This window comes from Saccopteryx leptura, chromosome 2, assembly GCF_036850995.1.
Source record: "Saccopteryx leptura isolate mSacLep1 chromosome 2, mSacLep1_pri_phased_curated, whole genome shotgun sequence".
Lineage (NCBI taxonomy): Eukaryota > Metazoa > Chordata > Mammalia > Chiroptera > Emballonuridae > Saccopteryx > Saccopteryx leptura.
Genome location: NC_089504.1, coordinates 160,790,633 through 160,804,859, shown reverse-complemented (window position 1 = coordinate 160,804,859; position 14,227 = coordinate 160,790,633). Strand labels below are relative to the sequence as shown.

The 14,227-nt window shown below is 40.9% G+C and overlaps 1 protein-coding gene across 4 annotated transcripts in view; it reads right to left on the bottom strand.

Annotated features, from left to right (window-relative positions):
* Positions 1-14,227, bottom strand: part of ATP8A2 (ATPase phospholipid transporting 8A2) — a 726,487-nt gene that overhangs the window by 276,212 nt on the left and 436,048 nt on the right. For all 4 annotated transcript variants that reach the window (XM_066369169.1, XM_066369168.1, XM_066369167.1 and 1 more), the window contains exon 26: positions 1,769-1,952. In XM_066369169.1, coding sequence (XP_066225266.1) covers positions 1,769-1,952 — 184 coding nt within the window. The remainder of the gene's footprint in view (positions 1-1,768; positions 1,953-14,227) is intronic.

The following is a 14,227-nucleotide window of genomic DNA, read 5'->3' as shown; positions in this document are numbered from 1 at the left end:
AAAGACCCACAGATATAGCGGTGTTCATCAGTTGCTTTGGCGGGGGGGGGGGGGGGGACTATTATGCTGGAGGGGCAAGGAAACCTCTAAACAGAGTTAGAAAGTCCTGCTCCCCTCTCTACTCTTCTTTCATGCTTTTAATTTGAAGAGAGCAATTGCTCCAGATTCCACATCCTATTAGTATGCAGTTTCAATAATGCACCTTATGGAATCACCCTTCCCTAGACGTTTTAAAGAAAAAGACAGACAAATATTTGCCTGGAACTCCTAGGAAACCTCTAAAGATCCCTTCCAGCCATATGATGCTATAACTCGAGTATTTAATAATGCTAGGGTGTATAACATCTACACTTGCTGACAGACTACAGGAAGCATGGGTCCCCCAGGCCTTGGAGTAGTTGACTCAGGAAAGTAAACGGGCAGGTGTGCTGGACTGATCCCCAAGGTCATATGCAGGTCTGGTGTTTTCTGACCCCTGGATGCTCAGACCTGAGGCGGGTCACCTGAAAGAGCACCAGTGTTCCCACCTGTAAAATCATAATTCCTTCTACCTACTTTGAGCAATTATCTTGGGGATTTATCTGAAATCAACAAAGGAACAAGATTGATTTCATGCACTTTTCAGAGCCATAAGGATTTTGTAATTCCTCTCTGGGTTTGCAGAACCATGAGCTGGGAGGGAATTCGAAAGGTGATAGAGTGCAGAGCCTTCCTCCGGGAAGGTGGGGCCCCAAGGATGCAGAGGATCAGCCTGCAGCCCCTTTTCAGGAAGCTCTTTTCTGTTTTACATGTAGCCCCGATTCAGCGTAAAGAGAGAAAAAAGTCATTACTTGTGTTCATATGATTAAGATGAACACATTCTTCAAAAGACTAAACACTGGAGAAATAGGAGGGAACTCTAACCTGCAAACAAACAGCATTTAATCAAAACATACTGCAATCAGGAGACAGGAGGAAACGTTCTGTGCTCATTGTCATGTCTAGATTTTCTGCACAATCATGTGAGCTAAATGGCCTAAGCACGTGCCCTAGAGGTCAGGAGGTTGGCTGACCCCTCACTTTTGGGCTATTGTTAAGCAGACATTTCTTTCATCCTCATGCCACCCATATAGTAACTACAGTGTATCAGGGGCCTCTGCATGGGATGCGCCATCCAGACAAGAATGGGATGAACCTGATCTAAATTCAGGAGGATGTCTGCTAGAAACTGTGGGGTACTATATGTCTCAAACCCAGCTCAGGCTCTCAGCAATTCACCTCACAGCAGTGGTCCTGGGTGTTCCCTGGTCATAGCTGCAGGCAGAATGGCAGCTGCAAATCCCTCCTTTTCTCTGATCTTAGGTGCCTAATGAGAGAGTGTTCTAGAATCCCTGAAAGAGGAGAGATGCCACTATGGAAAATGTCGAGAGTGGATGTCGTGAACACAGCTGTCCTTTGGCACAGGACAGCTGGAGGAGATGCATGCACAGCAGAGGCATGATTTGAAAATAAGAGATTATCTTATCTGTCGGAATATATTTCGCCTGGATGACAGAAAGCTTGGCCAGCCCACAACTGGCCAGAAGTAACCCTCCTGGCAGGACAGGGCCTCCTCCAAACTGCACAAGATCAAGACTATAGAGGAGTTCACACACACTGTTGGTTTAACATAGATGGCAACCTGAAAGGGGGTGGCAGAGTTCTTCAGGCTGAACTGAGGGCTCAAGCATCAACCAGGCCTTCATGCCCAGTGGACACCTGTGACTATGAGATGGAATACCCCTCTGACCTGTGCGATGGCATAATCTGAGTTGTTGGTCGCCTGCATGCCCTCATTTCCACTGATTCCTACACCCACATGCGCTGTCTGGATCATCCCGACGTCATTGGCACCGTCCCCGATGGCAAGGGTGATGGCCTTTACATTTTTTTTAACCACATCTACCATCTCAGACTTCTGCAGAGGAGACACTCTGTAAGAGAAGACAGGGAAATTATGACCATATTGATCTTTCCAGAGGAAACAGCTGTAATCTACATTTAGCTGCAGTAAAAGGGCAGTTATTGGACAATTTCCAAATTCAATACATACGTTTTATGTTTATGTGCAAAGAAGCTCTCAGAAAACAGTAGCTTGTGGCTTTCAAGTATTTGCCAACTTCACAGATGAAATACACAACTCAAAAACTGACTTAAAACACAGCCCATTTATAATCACTCTGCTCAGTGGGAGCCATACGTTCCAAGTCCCTAGGGCACATGTGCCCTCCTGAAAGATACAGGCAGTTAAGCTGGTTCCACAGGCCTTAGGAAATGTCTTCCCAGCAAATCAGGGAACTAGCACAGCCCCATTTTTGCTCTGGTGTACATCATTCACATCCTAGGCTCGTAAGGGAGTTTCCTGTAAAATCTGCTTTCATAGAAGGGAAAGTAGGTTGGCAGAGCTTGAGAAATGCAGAAAGACTAGAGTAAGAGGAAAGAAAGACTTCTCCAACTCCACCCCAGAGATAGAGACAGTGTTTGCAGGGCAGCCAAGGCAGAGGATTTAAGAAGGGCACTCCCAAGGGTAGACCGTCTACTAAGGCTGAGCTGCAGCAGTAGAGTCCAAAGGGGAAAACACGAGCAGACTTTGCCTCTGAGGGGTTGCTTCCACAAGGAATCAAGGAGGTTGGCTAGTGTTCATAAGCCCTCAAGTTGTCTGAGAAGAAGACCCAATATAAATCTATGGTATCTAAAACACAGCAACACTGATTATGAAGTGTTTGTTCCAGGTATAAGATCAGACAATACAATAAAATGCTAGAGCCCTGAGTATCTCAGGACTGATTTATTTTTATTTTAAATTCTGAATTGGTAACTTGATTTGGGAAACTTACTGAATCACTACCCACTCCCAACCCCACACACACATACACACAAAAGACCTTTTGGGGTTGCCCAAAGGTACTGTCAACAGCCGTACATCACACATGGACTGGACTTAAAATCAAAGACTTTCCCAGTAGGAACAATGGGTTCTCAGATGGTCAACCTCCAAAAATTCTTGTTTATAAAAGAAAACTTAAAATTTTACCAACCCTGGAAAGAAATGTGTTTGGTGAGACAGCAAGCTGAATTTAAAGCATGAGTACTCGAATAGCTTTTGCTCAGTGACAGAGAAATAAAAACTAGCAAGTTAGAAAAACTGAATCTAAGCATTGGAAGGGCTTTATAAGACATGGTGTATGACCTAATACATTTTTTGTCGTATTCACAGGTATTTTCAATAATGGGACTATACACCTCCTGGGGTAGTTGTAACCACAAAAAATTATTTTAGTATTATTATTATTATTATTTGTTGTTGTTGATAAGTATACTTAAAAAGTACTAATTCTGTCTTCTGGGCCAGACTAGAACAAATATAACTCTTCTTTCAAATATGAAGACGAGAAATATATAGACACCTATCACATCTTTCCTTCAAAAGTTCAGTTTCCGCTGTCTAAACAGTCTCAGGTCCTTAACCATTATTTAACAGCATGCTTCGGAACTCAAAATAGCTCCCACATATGTACTTCTAGACAGCTGAGAGTAGAATACAACAGAACCACCAGCTCCCTGCTAGCAGGTGCCATAGCGACCCTAATGTAGCCTAAAATGACATGACTATTGTTTATCACTGAGCTTCTTGTCAACTAAATGTAGGCAATTTTAACGCAGAGGGATATATAAGTTGTCTCTATTTCCTCCAAGTTTGAGAACTGCCACTTGGAATTGAGGGCCTCCTTAAATTTCTGATGGGCAGATGGGCATACTCAGCTCAGAATTCTAATTTGCTATGCAAATGTGATTTCTCATTTTATTGTTGAACTCAATTGACCAAATACTTTATAGAGAAAATGACCTAGAATTCAAAGTTGAAGAACTGAGCATGAGCATGACTTTCCCGTGCTCCATATGAACTATGTCAACAGGGAAGACAATTCTTTCAGTCCTTGTATTTCACCAATGAAATGAGAAAAATGAGAGCCATCTACTTCATGAGATGGTTGTGGTGTATTTATGTGAAACCATTCTGCTTACTAGCAAGTGCAAACAAAGTTTATCTCCTAACCCACCTACAAAACCTTAGTTTTTGGAAAATAAAAATGTACACATCTGAAAACTTCATAGCACCTGAGCCATGGTTCCCAAATGGTGTGTGTAAGTGTCCTGGCATGCTTAGAGGGGAATTATAAATTGTCAGGATAAATACAGCAATATCTCTCAGGTAGTGGTACTAAATAATAGCTCAAAGTCAATAATAGCTCAACATTAGATTGTGCTACATTCCTCTGCATGACACTTCTTTGTGAAGCTGAGTTTTCATAGGCTGCTATGATAAAAAGAAAATACTGTGGGAAAAAAATCATTGTAGAACAAGAAATGAGGGAGGCAGCATCCACTCTTACCCCAAGGTTGGAGAGGTTGTACAGTGCTCGGCAGGTGTGCCCTACTAAATGATTGGTAAGTGATTATAGTTATTTGATGATAGAAAATAACTTTCATTTAAGTGCATTATTGTTTCAAGTGTCTGCTAAGTTGTTAGGACATAAATTTCCTTAAATTATTTGATCTTGCCTGCTTAATAGTTAGAAACTGTTCAGCTATACTTTTGGCTGAGTGACTTTGCAAAGTAATTACTGAGACACTGGGGTACTGTGGATCCAAAGAATCCGGGGATGCTGCACTAATTGCTTCTCTCCATGGTTACATTAATAATTCTTCAAGTACAATTATTCACCCACTGAAGTAGAACTTTTCCTAATGGTGTCATTGTTTAATCTGCAACTCCTCTTCTGAATACACAACATCACCAGAGAGCATGGAACAGACATTTAAAACTGGGCTGGCCTGAGGCAGAAACTCCTCCCGAGTCTACCTGCCACCCAGGTAATTGAGCAAGTTGGCATCTTTATCAGCAAATCTGAAGTTGTCTGGAGAGAAAGGGCACCTGGGGAGTAGAGGAGTCCACAGATAGAGAGCTCAGCCACATGGACACCGTGCTGTGGGGGGTTCAGAGGATTGTGGTGGTGTATGAGGGACATTGCTAAACAGATTTCAAGGTTTTCTTTGAGGTCAACATTGTTACTTTTATGTTAGGGGGTTTAGGAATAAGCCAACAGGCACGAGACAAGCAGCAAGTCTCATATAGTCACGATATTTTCCACTCTGGGATTTGGATCTCAAGAAAGTCGAGTCAAAGTCATGATTCTGATGACTTACAGTAAAACCTTTGAAAGCCCAACAGCTGCCTTTTCCCAGAAAAACAAAAATAAAGAGAAAACCTGACTGGCTATATAAACTAAGTCATATCCCCGTGTTTTAGAAGCATGAAATTCTCATCAAAGGTTTATTATGCCCTCAACTGTAATGTCTTGAGAAAACATAATTTGAACATACACGAGGGGTTCACAACAGATGTCAAACAGCTAATTTCTACAGCAATGAATAGGCACCATCATACTTCAGCCATATGTGCTATTTTAGTATGCAAAGTTACCGTGAAGCACGAACCAGCTCTTTTAAAATCTTCATTTGTGACCTGGAATCACATGTCATATTCAACAAGTATTCCCAGCATATAATACATTCAACCCATAAAATAAGGGTTCCTGTTCACATCTGAGTCAAGCTGAGTACTTAGGACACTTCTATACCATATAGAAATATAAATTATTTGCATTACAAATAGAAATATAAATTCAAAGAATTTCAATCAACTGGGGAGGTATTCTACCCATTTTTCTTTTGGTTCACACAATAGATCCTAAAATAATTTTAAAAATTAGTTTTCCTTTTGAGACTTTCAGACAAAAACTCAGTATTCTGAAGTACCTCATTTTTGGGATATGTATTCTTGAAATTTTAAAATTCCCTTTCTAAAGACATTTCGAACAAAACACTGACGGATGACCATTGGTAACTGCTTCTATAGGATTAATGATCATGCAATAATTTATCTGAACTACAAAAGCCTTGGTCTCAGAGTGAGTTTTTAAATTCTAATCTTACAGTATCATTTGAACAAACTTAAGTCCCTTCTCTTCTCAGAGCTCAGCTGCCCCATTTGTCAAAGAGGGGTTGGGCTTTCCAACGCTGATTTGTAAACTGAGCTCCTCTGAGTGAAAGGAACTCTGTGCAGTGGCACCCAGGAGAACTTCAACCAGAGCCACGATTCTTACTAATTAAGCAGAATCACTACAGTACATACTTTCACTAATTGGATTTCAAAACTTCTGTATTCCAGATAGACAGTCCTCATGACTAAAAAAGAGATCTGAAGACCACTGGCCTAGATCACTGAGTCTCAAGTTTTAAGCAAGCATGAGTCATCTAGAGCAGTGGTTTTCAACTGCCGGTCTGCAGTTCAAACATCAGGATGGTTAACTTTTCGCAGACTGGCATGAAATTTTTGGTGGCTTGACGGTTGCAAAGCACTGATCTACAGGGTTTGTACAACTACAGATTTTGACTCAGGAATGGGTCTGGAGAATGTACATTTAAACGGGCTCTGGGTGATGCCATGCTGCTTGTCTGTGGGCCACTGGAGTGACCCATGATGGCCTGGACAAGATTGCAAGTTCTTTCTTGTTGAAATGTTTGAATCAGCTGAGCTTATAAGCTTACACACATTCTGAAAAGCAGAATGAGCACTTGCAGAGAAAGTACAGTTTGCAAGGTAATGGGTCTGAGAGCACAGCCCCATGTACTTTACTTAGTTGTCACATGAGCAACATGGACACCACATTCAACTGTGAGCATCTCTAGCTTTGGTTGCTTTGGTTGTGAAGTGTTCTATCCCAGACCAGCATTGTCTCTAAAGATGAAGGTATTAGAAGACCCTCCTATGGAAGCATTTCTCTCACTTCTTAAAAATTTCAAAACTACGCTTGATTGATCATATAAAAAATGAGGTTTCCTACAGAGTTACTATCCTTTCCCTTATCTCATTAATGGCCTCATACAAGAGCAGACAGAATGATAAACCATAAGGGGGACAGTGCAGACTACCAACATTTCAAGAATTGATTCCACAACTATTTAATAGGTTATTTATCTCCATAAACTCTATTCTTTCAGTGTTATTGATTATAACTGTTGGGAAAACAAATGTATTAGGCTTGCTCGCTTGCTCTTTGCCTGATTGGTGCATGAGCATGGGGCAGCACCATGTGTGTATAGTCTATGTAAGGCTGCAGGTGCGTGTCCTCAGGAAAGCAGATTTTAAATTGTGGATTGCCTGCTGCCATTGGGAGGGGCTATTGTTTGCCGGAAAGGGGTTTTTCCCCAGGTCTGTTTTGCCTGTGAGTCCTGAGAGAGAGAGAGAGAGAGAGAGACAGAGGCAGAGGCAGAGGCAGAGGCAGAGAGAGAGAAGCAGTTTTCTCTGCCAGCTTGCTTGTCTGCCATTGGGAGACTTTAATAAAGGGAATGGCCCACCATCCTCTGGCTCCACAGTTCCTTTACCATCTGCCTGAATCCAGTGTGAACCTGCCTGGCCATGGCCACCAGCATTACTCTAACCCTTAAGTGGGATATGTTTGTCTCTCTGCCCTTCACCTTTTCTTCTGTTCCCATCTATCCCTCTCTTCTTCATATGACCCTAAATGCTAATCCATAATTCACATTCATAAAATAGTGACTAACTACCAAAATCATGATCCTAAGACTAAAGCACATCTCCAAGCATAACTATATAAAAGGAAAAAATACAGCTACATTTAAACGAAAATACATTAACTTCCATTTAAGTAACAGACTTAGAAACATGTGAGTGGTATGCAATTGTGAAAGACTACTTCTGCTCACAGATGGAGAGAAGGAAGGTAATATAAAAATGGCTGAACACCTCTATGAGATCTAAATTTTATCATCTATGGAAAGTAGCTAAAAATACCTCACTTTTTCCTGTGATTTAGGGATGAACACTGAAAATTTCCTGATCAAACATGCCAGTGTTCTTGACTCTTTTTCTGCTAATATCCTTAAAAACATTATAGGGTTGTTATAGGCTTTTTTGATGACAGCTCTTAGGTGATATAGAGCTGACAACAATCTTCAGAAGCCTGGCCTTTTTATTTCCCCTGGCTCTTCCGATCATAATGCTTTGACTATTATAAGCCAAGATCTAGCTCTTATGTATCATTGGGTAAGCACTTTGAGGGCTTAACAGACACCTACTTATCAAGTCTTTACAAATAGTCTCAGGGGACCCTGGCCGGTTGGCTCAGCAGTAGAACGTCAGCCTGACCTGTGGATGTCCCGGGTTTGATTCCCAGTCAGGGCACACAGGAGAAGTGATCATCTTCTCTATCCCTCTTCCCCTCCTGCAGCCATGGCTCAAATGGTTTTAGCAAAGTTGACCCCAGGCCCTGGGAGCTGAGGATGGTTCCATGGTCTCCCCTCAGGTGCTAAAAAAAAAAAAAAGCTCAGTTGCCGAGCAACAGAGCAGCGGCCCAGATAGGTAAAGCATCACCTGGTAGGGGGTTGCCAGGTGGATCCCAGTTGGGGCGCTTGCAGGAGTTTGTCTTTGCCTCCCTGCTTCTCACTTAATAAAAATAAAACTGTATCAGGGTGTCAGGTCATGCACATCACCCAACCAATTTTTTATATTTAAGCACCTCACCACGCATTTGCTTTTTGAACAATAATTTAAGTCTTTCACTATCTTGAATACCTAAGTACTTTCTTACTATTAATGACTATTCAACACAGTGCCTAGTAGAATAAGCATTTAACTTGCTGCTTAAACAAAATGATAGATCTACATCTCATTATCAGGGATAAAAATTTGCATGAAATAACTATAAACCCTATGTGACCCCGTGAAATACAGGTCATTATACCACAGGATTTGTTGAGCAACTAATCTAAGAGCACAGATGTACCAATGGTATTACTTGTTTTGGTAGAATAAATTAAAACATTCATGCCTTGATAACATTCCCTGTATTTTACCAGTATCAGCCATAAGGTTGTCTCCCTTTGATTACACTGAAGGTTGACACATGCTACTGGCATAATGCAACAATCTGATTGTGCCAGGTGAGGTGAGGAGCAGGAGCTGTGCTAGCATCTTACTTTATATCTTGGTGATGCAATTTTATGACTACTTTAGAATTTCATATATATTTATATGTATGTATGTATGTATGTATGGGCACATATATACATATATATATATATGGTTTTATTATATTGAAACTGCAAAAAGCTTAAAATCCATGCTATCCTATTAGTACAAAGATGATTTATTATTATTAATTATTATTATTATTTTAAGTAAGAGGAGGGGAGATAGTGAGACAGACTCCCGCACATGCCCTGACTGGGATCCACCTGGCTACCCCCATCTGGGGCCAATGATCTAATCAACCAAACTACCCCCAGTGCCTGGGGCCAACGCTTGAACCAATTGAGCCACTGCTGTGAGAAAGAAAGAGAGAGAGAAGGAGGAGAGAAGCAGATGGGTGCTTCTCATGTGTGACCTGACCAATGATCAAACCTAGGACGTCCCCATGCCAGGCTGACGCTCTATCCCAGGCCTAGCCAACAGTTTTTGCCCCCAGGCTAGATTAAAAAGAAAACTTTTTTCATGGGCCAGACAAAATATTAAAATTAAAAAATGTTAAATACAAAAAACAATTCGTTTAAGTAAACAAAATTTTATTATGTAATTTGTTTATGAATAAATGTGAAAAAATTTTTAATATACAATATTATGTTAATAAAAATATAATTATATACTGTATAAATATCCAAACTGTATTGCAGTGAATCAAAACAATATTTAATTAATAGAATGAGCTTGAAGGGGTTATATCGCAAATAAAACAATTATTTCGTTTTACAAACAGCCTGGACACGTTTTCAGTTATCAACTGCAGCTATTGTCTATACTACAGTGCCTCTTGATTTAGCACACTTGACCACAAAAATAACAAATTGTTTGACCTTCGGTGCGCACTGGCAAACTCTGCCTAATAGAATGTGGGCTTCACATCACCGCTAAACGTCAAACAGTTCATATCAAGTACAGACAAGTACAAAAGTTGTAAATCTTTATAAATGAATTAAAAAAAATAAGTATCACGAATCCATTCGACCAATTATTGGAAGTTAACCCTAGATTAGTCACATATGGAATTCTTTTCCGCGTGTCACTATCTTCTTAAATATCTCGATTTCCAATAATCAAAGACGCTTCCTCTTCTGAGTAGCTGAGATTTTAAAGTAGCGGAGAATATTAAAAATTTAATCGCGGGCCACATAAACTCATTACGCAGGCCAGATCCGGCCTGCAGCCCGTATGTTGGCCATGTCTGCTCTATCCACTGAAAAACCGGCCAGGGCAAAGATTATTTTTTAACATGGTATAGGTATTCATTTTTCAAAAATACTAGGGTTAATTGTTTCCACATTCCAGAATACATTCTTTAGGTGTGATTCAACTTTTAAAAACAGGAGCTGAGTTCTACTTCACACTCTACCAAAAAGGTGGACAAGGGGGAGGAAGAGGGAGGGAGAGAGGAAAAGAAAGTGAGTGAGAGAGAGAGAGAGAGAGAGAGAGGAGGGAGTAAGGAGATGAGGAAAGGACAGCAGGCTGTAAAAAGGAAAGGACAGCATGAGAGATTTTTAAAAGTACTATTTATATAAATTTGCCACTGTAACAACTTACTACAATTACTACTAATAATTTTCATGTTGTTTGAAAGGTTTATTTAACCATTCACTATTTAATCATAATATAAATCTTGAAGGGGTCACTGATTTTATTAGTATTACACACACACAGTCGTGATTCTCCTTTTAATATTGACCTTGAAAAGCAATTTTGCTAGTGTCTTAAAGTACTCTGTACTTTCCCTTGAATGCATTACCCAGAGCTTAAATATAAATAATTCTAAGACAGATATTCTTATAATACGAAGTTACTCTTATATGGCCTCTAAATCTTGATTTCACTCTAAAAATTTCCTCAACACACAAAAATTTTAAAGGGAAGGAACCCTATCAACTAATTTTCAGATGAGGCAATATATTTATCACCACTCTTAATTACTACATGACTGGACTGCCTCCCGTCTGACGAGCCTTCTCATCTATCCAATCTAGGAGGTGGAGATCAACCGTCACATGGTTGTGAGTTGAGAGGGAACTTGATATTCTTTATGTACCCGAACAAAAACCTTATAACCTGATCCTGTGCTGTGGCTACAAATGCTGCCTGTGCAGCCGAGGCTTTGAGAGTGGCTTGCAGAAAAAGGGAGGACACCTTGTCTGCTCAAGATCGGCTTACTCTGTGGCCGCAAAGAGCCCACTTTGAAATGAGTATACCCTGCTTGGGGTGGGGGAGTTCAGAATGTATGCATCTGTACTTGTGTCCATGACAATTTTATCACATGTCTAGGAAACAGAGCAATCAAAGTGGCCCTCACACAGGAGGATAGCTTCTGAAAACCTAACATCTCCACCAAATGATGTGGAATACATTAAGATCTAGGCAACCACATTTTATGACAACTTCATAGGTTGTGTGTTGTAGATTAAATACAGTTTTACTTTCTTTGAAACCAGCTGGTTATATAGCCTGTTTCTTCCTATACTAGGTCTGAAAGGAATGGAGCAGTATAGGAAGGCTGGGTTTTAAATAAGAGATACTAGATCCTTCTGTTCCCAGGCTGAAGCAGGGATTAGAATAACACATTCAAATGCTTTATGTTTTTAGCACAAAAAGCATTAATCTGATACTCTGTTTCCTTTGACTGCTTCATTAAGGTCACCAAAACCCTCTCAGGAGTGTCTGCCTTCCTTGGACTTAGCATGCATTTATTATCCTCCAGTGAAAATTTCACTAGTATTTCGAAACTGAGTGCCTGGCCTCTGCTACAGGGAAAGTGGAAATAGGAAACAGAACCAAGAGGGAAAGTTGAGAAGTATTAGAGTTTTGACATTTCAGAGCAAGCTTATGGCTCCTTCTGGACCAAGCATCATGAGCTCATGCACAACTGAAAAAATGATGATGACCAAGATGCTTCATGGAATGATTGTAATTAGATCTGCCCATTATCTTTCACCTCTACCTGGAAGAAAGGTCATCTGATTACCAACCCAATAAATAAGCCAACAGCAAGTACTTGTCTTCTGGAAAAAGTGGAGCAGCCTGTGCACCTCTGACCTTCAACTCAGTCCTAATCCTAACAATCAAGAGCCTTAACAGCCATGGGGATGCAGTGGCCAGACCATGGGCACTCACACCTGCGGAGTTAGTTCACAGATTAATGCTGCTCTTCTTCTTTCTTCGTCTTCTCCTTCTCCCTCCTCCCTCCCTCCCTCCCTCCCTCTTCCCTCCCTCCCTCCCTCCCTCCCTCCCTCCCTCCCTCCCTCCCTCCCTCCCTCCCTCCTTCCTTCCTTCCTTCCTTCCTTCCTTCCTTCCTTCCTTCCTTCCTTCCTTCCTTCCTTCCTTCCTTCCTTCCTTCTCCTCCTCCATCTTCTTCTTCTTTTTCTTCTTCCTCCTCCTCTTCCTCCTCCTCCTCATTCTTCTTCTTCTTTTCTTCTTTTTAATTTGAGAATGGATTTTTTGGATGTGCATGGAGCTAAGTCAGACAAAGCTCTTTCATCCAAGTAGCCTATACCTCTTTTCAAACCTAGAGCTTATATTTAATAAGCCATAAGTCTTAATCTCGATAACAGGAAATGATAATGCTTTTTTTTTATTACCATACATGTAAAACTGTTTAAACAAAGGGCATAATTCTACGAACCCATAAAATGTACAACTTTAAGCGTGAGTCCTTATGTAAACTATGGGCTGATAGTGATATGTTACTGTAGGCTCACCAATTGTAGCAAACATACCATTCCAGTGGAGGATGTTGATAATGAGGGAGGCTCTGCACGTCTGCAGATGAAAAGGGGAGTGGATATGAGGAAAATCTTCCCCTCAGCTTTGTTGTAAACCTAAAACCGTTCCAAAAATTAGCTCAATCTGAGGGAAAAAGGAGCAGCATTCTTTTCTTGTTTGTTTCTTTGTATGTGCCCTGACCGGAGATCAAACCCACAACCTTAGCATGTCAGGGCAACGCTCTAACCAACAGAGCTACCTGGTGAGGGAGCCATTTTACCACCCTTAAAACAGAATATGAAAGTGACACCTAATGATTTTATACTTCTGCTAAAGTCCTGGAGAGGGACAGAGAAAAATCGCAGGCATCAGGCAAAAGGGGAAGAAGGTCCTGGTGGTGGTGGGATGAGTATGGGCACAGTGATCAGCTACATGGGCATCTGCCTATAGAGAACACATGAACCCCAAGGTACTGCGCACCTTCAGGTTAAATACCTTGTAACAGCCAATTAAAATGGTAGTCAATTTAACCTACTACAAAGCTGAATTTGTAACTTGCTCGGCTAACTGATTAAGACCATAATAATAGCACTTCTTTGGATAAAGTCTAGTCTGAAATGTAGTTAACTGTGTGCTTCTGTCTCCATAGCTAGGCTGTGAGCTATCTGGTGTTAGGGATTTGTTTTACTCACTTTTAAATCCCATAGCACCAAACACAATAAATAACAAACAAATGTTTGTTAAATTACCTGTTTTTTAATGATATTTTTAATGTTAAACACAGCTCTCTTTCTCGTCCTTCTTAATTATAATTATTCCCATTTTAGGTTCAAGAACACACTTCCAATACTATATGAATAATGATCAATTTGCAGTTTGATTAAAGCAACTGAAGGAGTAAGAGTATTTGCTAATTACAATGCTTGCTCAGAGAAGCCCAAGTCTCAACCTTGGAGTCCATCCCGTAGCCATACACTGTCCATGAGTAATTAACACATGGACAGGCACGTGTATCATGCTACCACTTTTCCTAAGTACCAACCATGACCTAAAAATCAAGTTTGCCCTTCACAGGGTTTGACAGGCAGGGCTCATGCTGCCACATTCACCTTGGCTGGCCCTGCAACGGACCAATGCGTGAGACCATGAAGACCTTGGGACAGAGAGCCTAACACTGAGCTTGGTACGGAGATCAAGGTCAGAGCTAGTCAGATACACAAACACCTGGGTTAGGGCTAGCACAGGAAGGGAGTTAGAGTTAAAACAGTTCCAGCCAAGAAACTTGACAAATAGAGGGAAGGTGCTCAGGAGCACAGACAGCAGTGACTCCTAGCTTTCTGCAGAGGCTTTTACTTCTCATCCTGTGACAAATCTTGAAATACA